The sequence below is a fragment of the Mastomys coucha genome, unplaced genomic scaffold (genome assembly GCF_008632895.1).
Source record: "Mastomys coucha isolate ucsf_1 unplaced genomic scaffold, UCSF_Mcou_1 pScaffold22, whole genome shotgun sequence".
In the NCBI taxonomy this organism is placed as follows: Eukaryota; Metazoa; Chordata; class Mammalia; order Rodentia; family Muridae; genus Mastomys; species Mastomys coucha.
In genome coordinates this window covers 96,947,405-96,961,711 of record NW_022196905.1, presented here as the reverse complement: position 1 = coordinate 96,961,711, position 14,307 = coordinate 96,947,405, and the positions used below count along the sequence as shown (strand labels likewise).

The following is a 14,307-nucleotide window of genomic DNA, read 5'->3' as shown; positions in this document are numbered from 1 at the left end:
GGAGGAGCCAAGAAAGAGTATTATATCTTGATCCAAAGGCCACCAGAACTGGGAAAAGTTTGGGCATAGGAGACCTCAAAGCCTACCACCATAGTAATACACTTTGTTTGTTTGTTTGCTTATTATTAAAACAATAATTGAACTGGCAAAATTTAGGGCACATTTGGGAGATATCTTAAAGCATTTTGCATTATAAGATAGACATGAGAATACTGAGGTTCAGAGGTGGAATGTTGCAGTTGGGAGATCAGTGATCTCCCCAAAGGACTAAAGTATAAGACTTGATCACACATTTTATGTAGCATTCAGAGGAAGAGCTGTGGGGATGTGATAACATCCTGTGGTCTCTTTACCTTTCTCTATAGATTTTTCTATTAGATGAAAACCCATAATTCTAAGCACCTCAAGTAACTAAACTAGTTATCTGGCAAAGCAGACTTCAAGTCCAAGTTATTCAGAACAGATAAAAGCTAGTAAATATAAATAAAGATATCAATCCTCTCAAGAGTATTTTTTTAAAATAAATGTATATGCATTGAATCTGGTAAACTATGTAGGTTCTTTAATGACTAGGGAAAGGATTTAGTTGAATTTACAACAGCAGATTTTGAAAGATCTGCCAGGCACTGTTTTGGGAGCTAAGGTTACATGCTATCATCTTACTAAATGAAACAACACAGAACAATTTGTCTTTCTATGTCTTACATATCCTAGGATAGTCTCACTCAATATTTGCTGAATTATTAAATAGAATAAATAAACAATAAGCTAGAATAAGGAAGAATGATTGCCACAAACTTAGAAAATCCTTTCTCTCATTCCTTAGCTATGTGACAATAAAACATACTCTATCTAATATGCATCATTTATAAAACAATATTGGTACTTACCTTGTAACATTGCTATGGAGATTAAATAAGTAATGTATGAAAGCCCCAATTTGCTGCAAGGCACCTGCAGGATTTTCTATAGCTGGTACTGAACCACTCCTTTAAGGTAGAACAGTAACTTCAACTCACCATAGCCTACTTCTATATTGGTAAATGTACAGCAGACCCTAAAAAAACACACAAATGATACATAAATTTCTTTCAAAGTCACTTTCAAATACCTTCTGTAAGTTCTCTGTTGAAGAAAAGTCCCCTATAAAGATAAAATTTTAAGTGACATTAAAATATAGTATTTGCTGTGTTACAAAAATTATTTTAAGTCACATTGACTCATTTATATTCTTTTCCTTTCCTTTATGTTGTTTTTCTCAAATGATCATGAGATAAATTCAAAATATGATCATAAGCACACGACACACAATTTCTATTTGTCTAATGTTCTCATTCAAATTTCAAATGAATACTTATTGATGAACATAGCACATTCATGTATTTCTTAAATTCAAAGCTAAAATGGCCTTTAGAAAAACATCACACTTAAACAAAAACTTGATTAATTTATGTTCTAATCTACACAGCATTTTGCTAATACTATATGAATAATCTTGGTGTCATCTACTTTAATTGTGGATAAACTAGTGTTTAACTTTCAATTTTAATATTTGAAAATTACTATGCTAATGGATAAACAAAATATACAGCCATAAAAGGAATGAATTATTAGTACACACTAAACATGGAGGTATGAAAGAACTCATACACAAAACCTACAATACTCTACAATCCTGTTTAAGCTATGTCGAAAATCAGCAAACACATTAGGAGAAAATATCAGTTGTTTCCAGTAGAAAAGGGAGGAGCAGATTTAAAAGTTGCTTCTGCAGATGAGAGAAATCTGAGACTACAGTTAGTGGTGACTCACAATGTGACTAATATGCTAAAGATCACTCAACTGTGTACTTTACAAGGGTTAGGTAATCTCAACTATTAAATTAAAAAAGTAATGTTCCAATAAAGATCACAGTGTCCATGAGACTGTGGTTAGGAAAGTAAGAAATATGTTTTCTAAGATGAAGACACCACCTGAGGAGAATTTCTGGGCAAGGAAAATTAAACCATTTTAATTACATTTATTAATTTAGGGTATATGAAGGTCAGAGAGAAATCTGTGGGCGTCTGAGTTCTCTGCCTCCAGCATGGAGGCACCAGGGTTCCAACTCAGGTGTCTGGGCTTGGTGGCAATTACCTTAGCACACTGAGACATCTGACAGACCTGGGAAACTGAGATGGCATATGAAAAGGAAGATAATGCTGTTGTGGTTTATAGATATACGACCGTTCTCACAAACTGAAATTAAAATTTTTGCAAGGAGATAAAATTGTCAGGTTAATCATATCAATGTTGTCAGTTATATTTTACACACAAATGCAGCCTTCTCTACACCAAGGTGCTAGAAAAGATTAACTTACCTTTCTAAGAAAGGTGATCCAAGACTCAGTTGGTGATAATTTCATAGATGCTGTTTCTAGGTGGTATTATTTCAAGAAAAAATTGTACGCACAGGGATCTTGCTGCAAGGAACTGCCCAGAGGTGAAAATAATGTTCTGAAAGCCTGTGACTTTGAATGTCTCAAGAGGATGGCGATGCATATTCATCTTCTGATTTGAAGGATTCTCATAAGATGGACAGCACCAGAAGCTCTGGATTAAGGGAGATAGTGTTTAAAGAGTGACAGAGAGCTCTGGCATCCTTAGCTGGGAGACCTTCAGCTCAGAGGCCTGCCCACACCTTTGGCTGAGTCTTCATTATCTGTGCTTGTCTGAGGACTTATGATGTTTCTTCTCTTCCTTATCTCCAGAACTGTCCCATTTCTCTTTCTTCTCTATCTTTTCCTTATCATGTCCAGACTCCTTTTTCCCACTGGATATTTTATCTATCTTTTCAGATTTAAACAAATCACCTTTTTCTTTGCCTGAGGATTTTGACTTAATTTTTTCCTTGTCTTTCTCATTTGGATAAAGAGACTCACAGGGACTTTCGCTTTTGTGTTTTGAAACCCCCAATATTCCACTTTCATCTTTCCGCCTCTTGACTAAGTCCAGGGGCGCCTCTCGGTCACTGTTTGAATAATCTCTTTTCCGCTCTTTCCGGTCCTTTTCCTCTTTTTTCTCTCTTTCTCTGGACCTTTCTCTTGACTTGTCCAAATCTTTCTTGTCCGCGTCTCTCTCTTTACTCTTGCACAATGGTGGTGGAATATGGTTGATATAGAGCTTTGCTGAAGACTCCTTGAGTCTGACAAGACTGTCCTTTATTGTGGAAGAGTGTGATGGAGAAGGATGGGAATCAACTTTGCGACGTTTTTCTCTCTCGGGTTCTGTGGTATCTGTTCGGGAAACAGGTGATTTCAAGGACCCAGAACCTGGTGCTCTTTCTCCCCCTTTAACATTCTCTTTTGACTTCATTTCCTTTGCTAAGTCTCTTTCTCTTGAGGGCTCTTTCTCCTTTTCCCTTTCTTGAGTGGATTTTGATTCTACATTGGGGACAATGATCCTGAATTTCTCATCTTTGGCTTTTTCTTCCTTCTTTAATTTTTCCTTGTCTTTATCAGATTTAGGCATTCTTTCTTTGGCCTCTCTTATTTTTTCATCTTTATTTGGCTGTTCTTCCTTGGGTTTTTCTTTACTGTCTTTACCAAGTACCCTGGCCTCTGGAGTAACAGCTGGAGTCTTTTCTTTTTTCTCTTTTTCTTTCTCTTTGCCCTTTTCTTTGTCATTTTCCTTAATAGCTTTGGTGTTAGAGCCATTGTTTCCACTGCTAACATTCCCTTTTGGTGGGACACTGGAAGGTTTACTAACAGCTTTCACGGCACACTGAGCTCTTTCTCGTGACTTGTCGGCCTCCTCAGCACTGTTCTCATCTAATTTAGATGCACTTCCTATGGATGAAAGCAGCCCACTGCAAGGCCCATTTGGTTGTACACTGGTGGCAGCATTTCTCGGAAGAGGGTCTTTGTGATGAAATTCATTTTCAGGTATCATGTATGACTTTCTACTTTTCAGCTGCCCAGAGTAGACCATTGCTAATGCATATAGATCTGGTTTCTTTTCTTTTTCTTCTTGGCAGATTTTATGCACTCTTCTTTCCAAAGCCTGACCCAGATTTAAAACCTTGGGGTACCATGGTAGTATTTTTGTTAGTACAATCAAGATATTTCTAATATGAGTATATTCACCTGTTTCGAGGCAATGCACTGATGCCTTGGTTAATTTGTAATGCCATTTATGTACAACATGTCGAAAATTCTCATAATCTAACTGATCAGCTTTATTCCCACCATCAAATCCAGTTGCTCGTAGTATGGTAAGGAATCCTGGATAGTTCCCACATTCCTTCTCATAGGTGGATCTGTCGCTGTGCCACCTGGTCACAGTCTCTAACATGCAGCAAAGAAATCTCCCATATCGACTAGCTTCATTTTCAGTAAAGCTAGCAACCATGTAAATTATGTCTGAGAAAACTCGGTCATAGCAAAGAAGCGTGGAGAAATTTGGAGTCTTCTGTTGATGGACTAACTCAACAAAATGAGCACAGTAAACAGAATCAATTGCTGAAAAAATACATCGGGGAAATATGCACAACTGGAGAAATTTTGTGATGGTCTCATTTTTAGTAGATTTTGCTAAGAGCCAGTTGTCCTTTTCTAATTTCAGTCTGTGTAGAACTCGCTGAACATGCTCCATCTGTTTCTTTTCTTCTTCAAGAAGCTTGTCCTGCAGGGCAGTGCAGCGCTCTTTCTCCTTTTTCTTTTTATTTAGAGGCATTTCCTGATTGTCATCAACTGCTTTCATCTGGACCTTCAGTTTATTGACTTCCCGTTCATAGCTGGTATGTGGAACTGCAAGATCATACATGGTCAGAGACCAGAATGTGGTATAGAACTGCGGGCTGATATCCTCCCAGACTTTGGAGACGTGTAAGGAGACCACCGCGTCGTGGACAGGCGCCATCACCATCTCACATGACGTGATGTACTTATGGACTTTCTGCTGCTGCTTACCACCCTTTTCTGATTTCTTTAGTTCATCATACTTTGATGAAATATGGTGTGCATACATTGGCCGTGACAGAAAGAATGCTGCATCGTGGGGTGTATGAAATTCATTACAAAGCACATCAATTGAAGGTACTCTCTTTATGTAATCATCTGTGCTTAGATTTGATGCTAAAAACCCACCAAACTGTACCAAGGTATCATGACACTGGTCATATAGCTTCCCTACAAGTTTCAAATGTTTCTCTCCACCTTCCTGAAAGATCACCCCATTCCTCTGCTGTGCCATGAGCAAACAAAGAGGAAGGGCAAGATCATGGTCCAGTAGTGCATCCTTTAATCTCTGAGAGGACTTTTTGGTGTTTCTAATCTGGCCAAAATATCCACCTTCAGCTTTCAGTTGCTCCCCGCCTGTCATAGCCTCAAGCTGCTCCATTGTCATTTCCTCTGTAACTTCTATTCCTGCCATTTTTTGTACCACTTCTTTCAATATAAGCAGGTCAAAACTTTTGCCTGCCTTTAACTGATTGGCTACATACTGAAGAAGACCAGCAAGATCAATTGGGTATTTACGAAAAACTGCACCACAGAAACCAGCCAGACTCTGAAGCCAGTTGGAGATGGTTGTATCATCATGTTTCATCCTTTCTTTTTCTGGATTAGCTAGTGCTTCAATGATACAGTAGGCTAAAACATCGTAATTCAACGCAGTGAGGTATTTCAATGAATCTACCACAGGGGTTATTAAGTTATCATACTTCTGTATTTGTGACAAGATATAATCAAACAAAATGGTTGGATTACTGTGGCTCAATTTCCCAATCTGTCTTCCTGAAGGCTTCACATTTTCCTTGGTTAGACGCTTCATGATGTATTTGGCTCTGTCTATTGTATGAGCTTTAACTTTCACTAAAAGTGGATGGCTGTTGTAAGTGTCATTCTTCCACTGTCCATATAAGCGGTATCTATGCTGATAAGGAAATGTTTTAAACATTCCCCATAGTTCCTCAGACATGCACGCATTGCAATCCATTAAAGAGAGAGAAGGAAGCAGTACCTGGTCAGTAACGCTGAGCAAACAACTAAGGATACTTTCCATTTTCTCTTTATTCTCTTGTTTCCCATCAGACTGAAATTCCTTCATAAATGACTTGCCTATGCGAACAACCTTTGCAAATAAGATGGGATCATGAGAAAGATGAGGACCGAGGTAAGAGAACATACTGAATACATCTCTCCTTAAGTCTTCAAAGCTCTCTACTTGCTTTGGTGCCTTCTTATTTTGTAAAGCATTGACAGGTGAGCCTTTAGCACCTTTAGGAACACCAACTCTTCGGTAAATAGGTTCGATAGTTACATGTATAAGGTTGCAAATACCAAGAGCTATTACTTTATGTGATGTTGCATAGTATGGAGGCATCCGGTCCATAATACTTTGTGCATGTTGCCAATCACCGATAATTAACAAGGCTTCCAACAAACCAAGTTTTTGGTTGTCAGGTGCTTTCTCTACCTTATCATCTTTTTTCTTTTCTTTCTCTCGCTCATCACTTTTTTCAGAAGGCAATACAACCATTGTAAGTTTTTTAACAATTTGCTTAGCTTCCACAATTTCTCGTTTGTATTCATTCATAATGCAGCTATCAGCTGGAAGAAGGTGCAGATAGAGATCATCCAAATCAATAAGATTAAACTGCAGGAGCACTGCTGCAGCTCTATACAAAGATGATGGAGTCTCACCATTTGGCTCCTGGTAAAACTTAAATTTGAACCCAAGAATATGACATAGTGTCTGTGGTTCACACATACTCATATAAGCTTCTAATAAAGCTATAAAGAAATCATGGTGTTCTGGCCTGCATTCAAACACTTCTAAAATGATATCCAAAACTCTATTGGGATCTAGATTAAAGCATCCAATTAAAGATTTGAGAATTTCTAAGATTAAATCACTAGTGATATTTCCAGATAAATCTTGCCCTAATTCAACAATCAGCTTGGCATAACCTTCATTTTCTTCTCTTAACAAATTGAACTTCTGCTGTTTATAGAAGAGTTTTGTTTTGATCTTAACTGATTTTTGATTGAACTGCTGTGACTGTTTGATAAGGCCTAATGATTCCAATGTTTCTGGATCCAAGCGTTCCTTTAGAACTGTGTCTGAAACTAAATATAAACATGCTAATATCAGTTGTGTAAAATGATCTCTTTTGCATTTTTCTTCTAGACAATTCGTCTCAATATCTAATATGCAGAATATATCAGCAAGAATAAATGGAATATCTTCTCGAAATTCACAGATGTCATTAAGAACATTTGAGGCCTGTTCAGGCTTTAAAGTTCCTTTAATGACATGGTATGACAACTCATAGAGTGCTTGTTGGAAATCTCTACAAGCCAAAGTGTCTCGGCTTTTACTTTCACTGAGAATCCGGCATAAACGCAAAAACTCGCCTCTCCCAGATTTCTCCCAGGTCTTGATCCACTCTGCAGGAACCACTACAGCTGTTGAGGCCATCGCCATCTTCTCTTCCCTAGTGACAGAGACTGGGTGTGCAGCCTGCACTTGTGCACTAACACTCGTGCTTCCAGGAAGTCCAAGGAAAGACTCGCCCACAGCAAACACTGGGACGTTCTGAAGAAAAGGGTTTAGTGTTGATTTTCTGGTTCAGGATCTGGAAGCAGGGAATGTCGGATGCTCAGTGTTGTAGGTCACTGCAACAAAGAGAGAACCAAGTAAGATTTCAGAAGCCAGCAAGCTCATGAGTTCCCTAAGCCAAATGCCTCTTCCAGGGAGCTGCTGGTGGTGAGGGGCATGTATCCATGCAGATCTTCTCACATTCTTAGTCTTACCTTCTTTCCCTACCGTATTTCTAGGTATCACTATCTCTTTGGCTTATAAACAAACAAATCTCAAGTCTTCATATCAGCATATATGAGACAGCTGACTCTGACTTGCTGTTCAGTGACCCTGTGGCTGCTGGGGCGGCTGTCTTCATAATTCCACAGTAGCCCTGCCATCTCCTCGTCCTGCTTACTCCCCCTACAAACACTAAGCGATGCATCTCAGTTCCCCAGGTGAATTCTCCATTCTTCTTGGTTCTGTTCTTTCCCCAAGAAAGAAAGACACCTTCCTGACTATCACCTGAGATACTCTGATTTCTGTGGCCATGGCTACTGGAAAATCCTTTTTCCTATAGCTAAACCATTCCATTCTTCTTGGGTCCCCCTTAAGCCTGGAAGTGTTAACTTTCCCAGATGACTCTCTGCCTATTGGTACACTCAACTCTACTACATCACTTTAGTTACTACACTGGTTCATTATCTTTCTCCTTTCTAGAGAAAGCTGACTGACAAATACCCACTTGCCATCTGTCAATCAAATCCTGTGTGGGAATCTCTAACCCAAGCCATACACACTGAGTTCATACTGAATGAACCGAGGAGGAAGCAGGAAGATAACAAGAAGATACAGGTTTGACATATGGCCACATACCTACTGCTTATATGAACCTAAGTGAGTTTCAATTTCCTCTTAGAAAACAGAACAATTATCTACTTGATAGAATTTCCTGATATGGAAATAGAAATAATTAGAATTTATCCAAGAGACACTATTTCCACTTGCAAGATAGAAACCATAAATATTACCTACAGTTTATTTGTCCCTCTAGAAGACTTCATAATAGCCCCAGGTATCTTGCCCATCTAGCTCTCATGGAGGAATAGACACAGATACTATACCCTCTGCAGAAGCCTTGTGTGGATCTAGAGCAGCAGTTCTCAAGCTGTGAGTCATGACCTCACCTTTGAAGGTTGCACATCAGATACCCTATATATCATTACAATCCGTAACAGTAGCAAAACTACAGTTATGAAGGAGCAATGAAATAACTTCATGACTGGGGTCACCACAACATGAGAAACTGTGTTAAAGGGTTGCAGCATTAGGGAGGTTGAGAATTCCTGACATAGAATCAGTAGAAGAGTGAAGAGTTGAAGGAGTAAGATCTGACAATGATTAAGATTACCTCAATTAATGTGAAACTATAATGGACAACTATTACTAATCATAATAGGGTTTCCTTTGAGTTTATTGCTAAAAATTATTTTTAAAATATTTTTACTTCTAAATATGGTAGACACAAATACACAAATATATGCACTTTAAGCAGTGATTTTAAAATGTTTCCTTTTCCTTTCATGTTTTAGACTGTTTCTGTTGCTGAAATTCTCAAGGTCTGTTGGACCTTTCATGGCTTTCAGAGGGAAGAGATAGCTCTGTTTGGTTGCAGCACCCTTTGCTGCACAATCAGAGAAGCCTATGGCTTTGTTATTTAAAAGACCTAAATCAACTGGGCAGTGGTGGTGCATGCTTTTAATCCCAGCACTTGGGAGGCAGAGGCAGGCAGATTTCTGAGTTCAAGGCCAGCCTGATCTACAGAGTGAGTTCCAGGATAATCAGGGCTACACAGAGAAACCCTGTCTCAAAAAAATAAATAAATAAAATAAAAATGAATAAATAAATAAATAAATAAATAAATAAATAAAATAAAAGACCTAAATTCACCCTATGTGAACCCAGACCCTGCCCTGAGCCAGGTTCTAGGAAGTCCCACATATGGGTGAAGGACAGTTAGTTGCACACAGGTCAGGAACAGTTATTCCATACATCGAAGGTAGACAGCATTGGACTTGTGCTAGATCTGATGTCAAACAATTTACATGCTAGCTGTACTTCATCTCGAATATCTATTTGCCTTTGGCTCAATGTGTTCATGTCTTGGAATCTTGAACAGCTGTTAACACTCCGGAGGTTAACCTGAGTTTTATAGAAAGTGAGAATAAGGTCATCAAGAGCTTCAGTGCAGCCCAAACAAAGAAATGTGAATGTATTTGCACAGTGTCAACTGCAACAGAAGGTATCAATCAGTTCACTTCTTTGTGGATGAAAAATTCCCATGTACTCTAAATTAAATGCACTGTGAAGGATAAAGTAAGAGTGTGGAGTAACTTTAAATGAAAAACAAAAAGAATACTACTAAATGTCAGGTAACAGACATGTGTATCACAGATGACAGTATCCTTTATTTAACTCTTGTTTTAACACTTGAATTTCCATTTCTCTACAACAAAATCCAAAACAATATACACTAAATTACAGTCATTGAAACAAACAGCACTTAAACTAATGGAAGTAGCTTTCAAACACAAACACAGTCAATCACATCATTATAACTAACATGGACTATCTTTATTGTTCCTACCTTTGAAAAATATGTGTATGAATATTTAATAATACATTAAGTTATAAAATTGTATTTTGTAAATGTCAATCACATGAATAAGAAAATCAAAGAAGTACTGTAAGGAAAGGAAAATGGAAAACAATAACAGATTAATGATTACAAAGTAGGGAATGACAGATTAAACACTTATTAGATGACCAAGTTCCAAACTAGTTAAAAATGAAAACGGCATCTTTAAAATTTTCATGATCATTTAAAATGGACAGCTTATGTAAAAAATAAAAAAAAAAAACTTAAAAAAAAATTAAGGACAAAATGGTTTTTTAAACAAGTTAAGTGATATTATACCTACATTAGATAAAATGATATAACAAGTACTGATTTTGATACAAACTATTTTATATTGGGGCTAGAGAGACAGTTCAGTAGTTAAAAATCCTTGCTGTTGCTTCAGAGGACCTGAGTTGGGTTTCCACCACTCATTTTTAGTGACCCACAACTACTACATGTAACTCAAATTCTTGAGGATCTGATATATTCTTCTGGTCTCCCCCCCACACACACATCACACACTGATACATGTAAATAAAAAGTAATAAGATATTTTAAAACAAATGTTTATGTTATCATAAAATAGTGATATGACTATCATGAATTCTTAATATATTGACCAAAGCATCAAGGCACATTTAAAAAAAAAAAAAGACACATTTAAAAAAACACCTGCTAGTAGTGTATGGAAAATTAACAAAGTCACACTATAACAACTCTTTCAGTCTTGACAATGTGTTTATGCAAAGGAATGGGACATTTATAAACATATATATATATATATAAAACCCAACATATATAAAAATCAATCTGCATATATCCTGGGGATTCCTAGACCCCAAATTTGAAATGTGAATTTACTACAAAGTCTGAAAAGTTTTTATTGTTGATTAAACAAATGAAAATGTCCAAATGAAAAAATATACAACACAAACTTTATTTCATATACAAAAATACTACAACATTGCATAAAATTACCTTGTATATAAGGCACATGAGAACTTGGGTCCAATTTGTAAGCTATATCAAGTATATGCAACTATATCAAAATCTGGGGGAACTCCCAAAATCTCAAATACTTCTGGCTCTAAGTATTATGGATGAAGTATAGTCAATCTATACTGTACCAAAAAAGATTACTCACATCTTTCTTCAAGTACCTGTGCAAGATTTATAAAAACTGATCATATGTGCAAGATTTATAAAAACTGATCATGTTAGATCACAAAGGGAACACAAGAAAATCCCTAAAGTTGAAAATCAACAGGGTAGATACTTTTCAAGAGCATGGTTATGAGAAACAGACACATGGAAACTGACACAGGAAGACAAGAGAACTGGAGTGGTAAAGCTATACAGAAAGGGCATCAAGGATTACCCAATACTGGACACTAGAAAGAGGCCAGAAGAAGTTCCCTCCTAGCCTTAGTAGATAATAAAACCCTGCTGGTACCTTTAGGACATCTAGCTTCCAGAACTCAAGATATAATAAATTAGTACTGTAAATCAAACAAACTTCTCAAATAAAAACAAAACAGTGAAAGATAATATGCATATGCCATATGTTCTAAATTTAATTAATAAATGATAATCAAGCATATATATATGCAAAATTAAGCTACTCAGAAATTTTAAAAAATTTTCACAATAGTTCACAGGTCAAAGAAGAAACCTCAAATGCTATAAAAATCTGTCTTCAGAGAAAAAAATAGAAGCTCCAAGATATCTTCATCTGAGAGCATAGATCTCATGTCATGAAATGAAACTGTCTCTGCACAGAAAACCAAGTTTCTTTAGCAGCCTTGCATTGTACAATATTCCACAGAAATGTGTAGACATAAGTGCACATACTCTATGAACTAAATATAGCATGTATGATCACAGAGTACATATAAGTCAAATAATTCCTAGGCTTGGGCATATTTAAATGTTCTTTCAGGAACAGATCTGTGTATGAATGGATAAGAAACAATACTGAGCAGAACAGAAATGGACAATGGTTGTAAGAGTGAGGGAGAAGCTCAGTATGCCAGGACTATAACATACAAGCATAGTTCTTCCCTTCTTGTGAGAATGAAAGATATATGAAGCAACCTGGCAATCTGTCAGAGTGGGCCCAGAATAGCAGGACAGCTGAAAGGGGCTGCTTCAGTTTGATGACCACAAAGCTTCCCCCTGATATGACTCCTGAGCTTATCTTCAAGGATAAAGAATGATAATGATTTTCCCCCTCTGGCCAGGAGACACCTAAATTTTCCCTCCTAGGCTACATGTAACCTTCCTTTTTAAAATTCAGCTTTAGCAAAAAAAAAAAAAAAAAAATCTGTGAAATCAGGCTGTAAGAACCATAGAACCCATTCCTGAGATCTGATCACCACCACATTAAGGGCAAATTCCTTATCTCCCACTATTCCCCAATTGGTATCTAATTACTCTGGGATGTTTTCAAAGAGTTCTAAAAGTCAGTGTAGACAAAATGTCCCTTAGGCATTTTCCATCCACTGACCCTAAACTCTTGATTCTTAGGTATAAATTTCCTCTTGTCCATTCCAAACTGGAGTTAAGTCTACTCCACTGTCTTTACTGCAGACCCTACTGATGTACTCCTATGTAATGGCCTTGAAAAAAGTCTACAGTGCTCCCAACAGATGTTGTCTTTGTGTTATTCAAATGTTGATTTCTGTACCAGCAGAGAGCTGCTGAGCACTGTTCAGGTCTCTGTACTGTTGTTTTTATGGATTATCACTTGCCTCAGTATCTTGAAATTATAGACCTCACTCACCTTCTGACTAGTTTAATAAAGAGCTGATGACCAATAGCTGAGGCGGGAGAGGAAAGGCAGGACTTTAGCAGACAGAGGCTCTGTGGGAAGAATCAGATCAGAGAGCATGACACCAAGGCGCAGGGACTGAGAGAGAGGTAGGGCATGGACTAGAATACATGGGTTAAGTAAGTAAGACTTAGGTCCAGTGGGTGGGAACCTGGAAGCTTATAGTAGACACAGACTGACAAGAGCAGACAAGGTTTACCTTGAACACATGCAGATACAAAGGCCTTTTCAACAGCTAGAGGTGCTGAGGAGTTTGTATGTTGACTAAAAGCAAGTGAAAAAGAAAGGAAGGATTCTTAGGTAAAAATGCTCATGGCATGTGTAGCTTTGCTGGCAGTTCCCAAAGGTATCCTACTTTGTATGATAAACTTAGTACTGAGCTGAGAACCCCAATCTGAGAGTATATACTGAAAGAAGCTAACTGGTAAGAGCCTCAAACTCTATTACTAACCTTTCTTAAACACAGCCCTACCCATCTACTTCAAGATACAGCTATACCACTCCTGGGCAGACACCCAAAAGATCCCCACTATAGCATAGCCAGAAACTGGAAACAACCTAGATGTCCATCAACTGAAGAATGGATAAAGAAAATGTGGTACATCTACAAAATGGAATAATATTCAGGTATTAAAAACAAAGACATGAAGAATTTTGCAGGTAAAAGAATTAACCTTGAAGATATCATTCTGAGCAAGGTAACCCAGACCCAAAAGAACATTTTAGACAGGAGCCTAGCATGGCTGTCCTCTGAGAGACTCCACCTGGATGGAGCTCAGAGACTCTTATTGAAGAGTTGGGGGAAGGACTGAGGGCCCTGAAGGGAATACGAACTCTACAAGAAGACTAACAGTTAACTAACCTAGACCTTAGGGAGCTCTCAGAGACTGAATCACCAACCAAAAACCATACATGGATGGGACTAAGTCCCTCACTCCTTTCCCCACCTCCCTGGGCAAATGTGCAGTTCAGTCTTCATGTTGGGTCCTGAACAACTGGAGCAGGGGCTATCCCAAAAGCTGTTACCCATCTGTAGAATCCGACCCCCTAACTTGACTGTCTTGCTTGGCCTCAGTAGGAGAAGCAGTATCTAACCCTGCAGAGACTTGATGTGCCAGGGTTGGGGGGCCTCCACTCAGAGAAGAAGGGGAGAAGGGGTGCAGCAGAGGAACTGTGGGAGGGGGAGATGGGGAGAAGACAACAATAGAGATGTAAGGTGAATTTTAAAAATTTG

The 14,307-nt window shown here is 37.9% G+C and overlaps 1 protein-coding gene across 4 annotated transcripts in view; it reads right to left on the bottom strand.

Moving 5' to 3' along the window:
• LOC116067999 (THO complex subunit 2) overlaps positions 1–14,307 on the bottom strand; it is a 33,585-nt gene that overhangs the window by 17,535 nt on the left and 1,743 nt on the right. For all 4 annotated transcript variants that reach the window (XM_031337051.1, XM_031337052.1, XM_031337054.1 and 1 more), the window contains exons 2-3: positions 2,361–7,658; positions 891–1,057 (exon numbers count right to left, since the gene is read on the bottom strand). In XM_031337051.1, coding sequence (XP_031192911.1) covers positions 2,698–7,467 — 4,770 coding nt within the window. In that variant the 5' untranslated portion in view covers positions 7,468–7,658 and the 3' untranslated portion in view covers positions 891–1,057; positions 2,361–2,697. The remainder of the gene's footprint in view (positions 1–890; positions 1,058–2,360; positions 7,659–14,307) is intronic.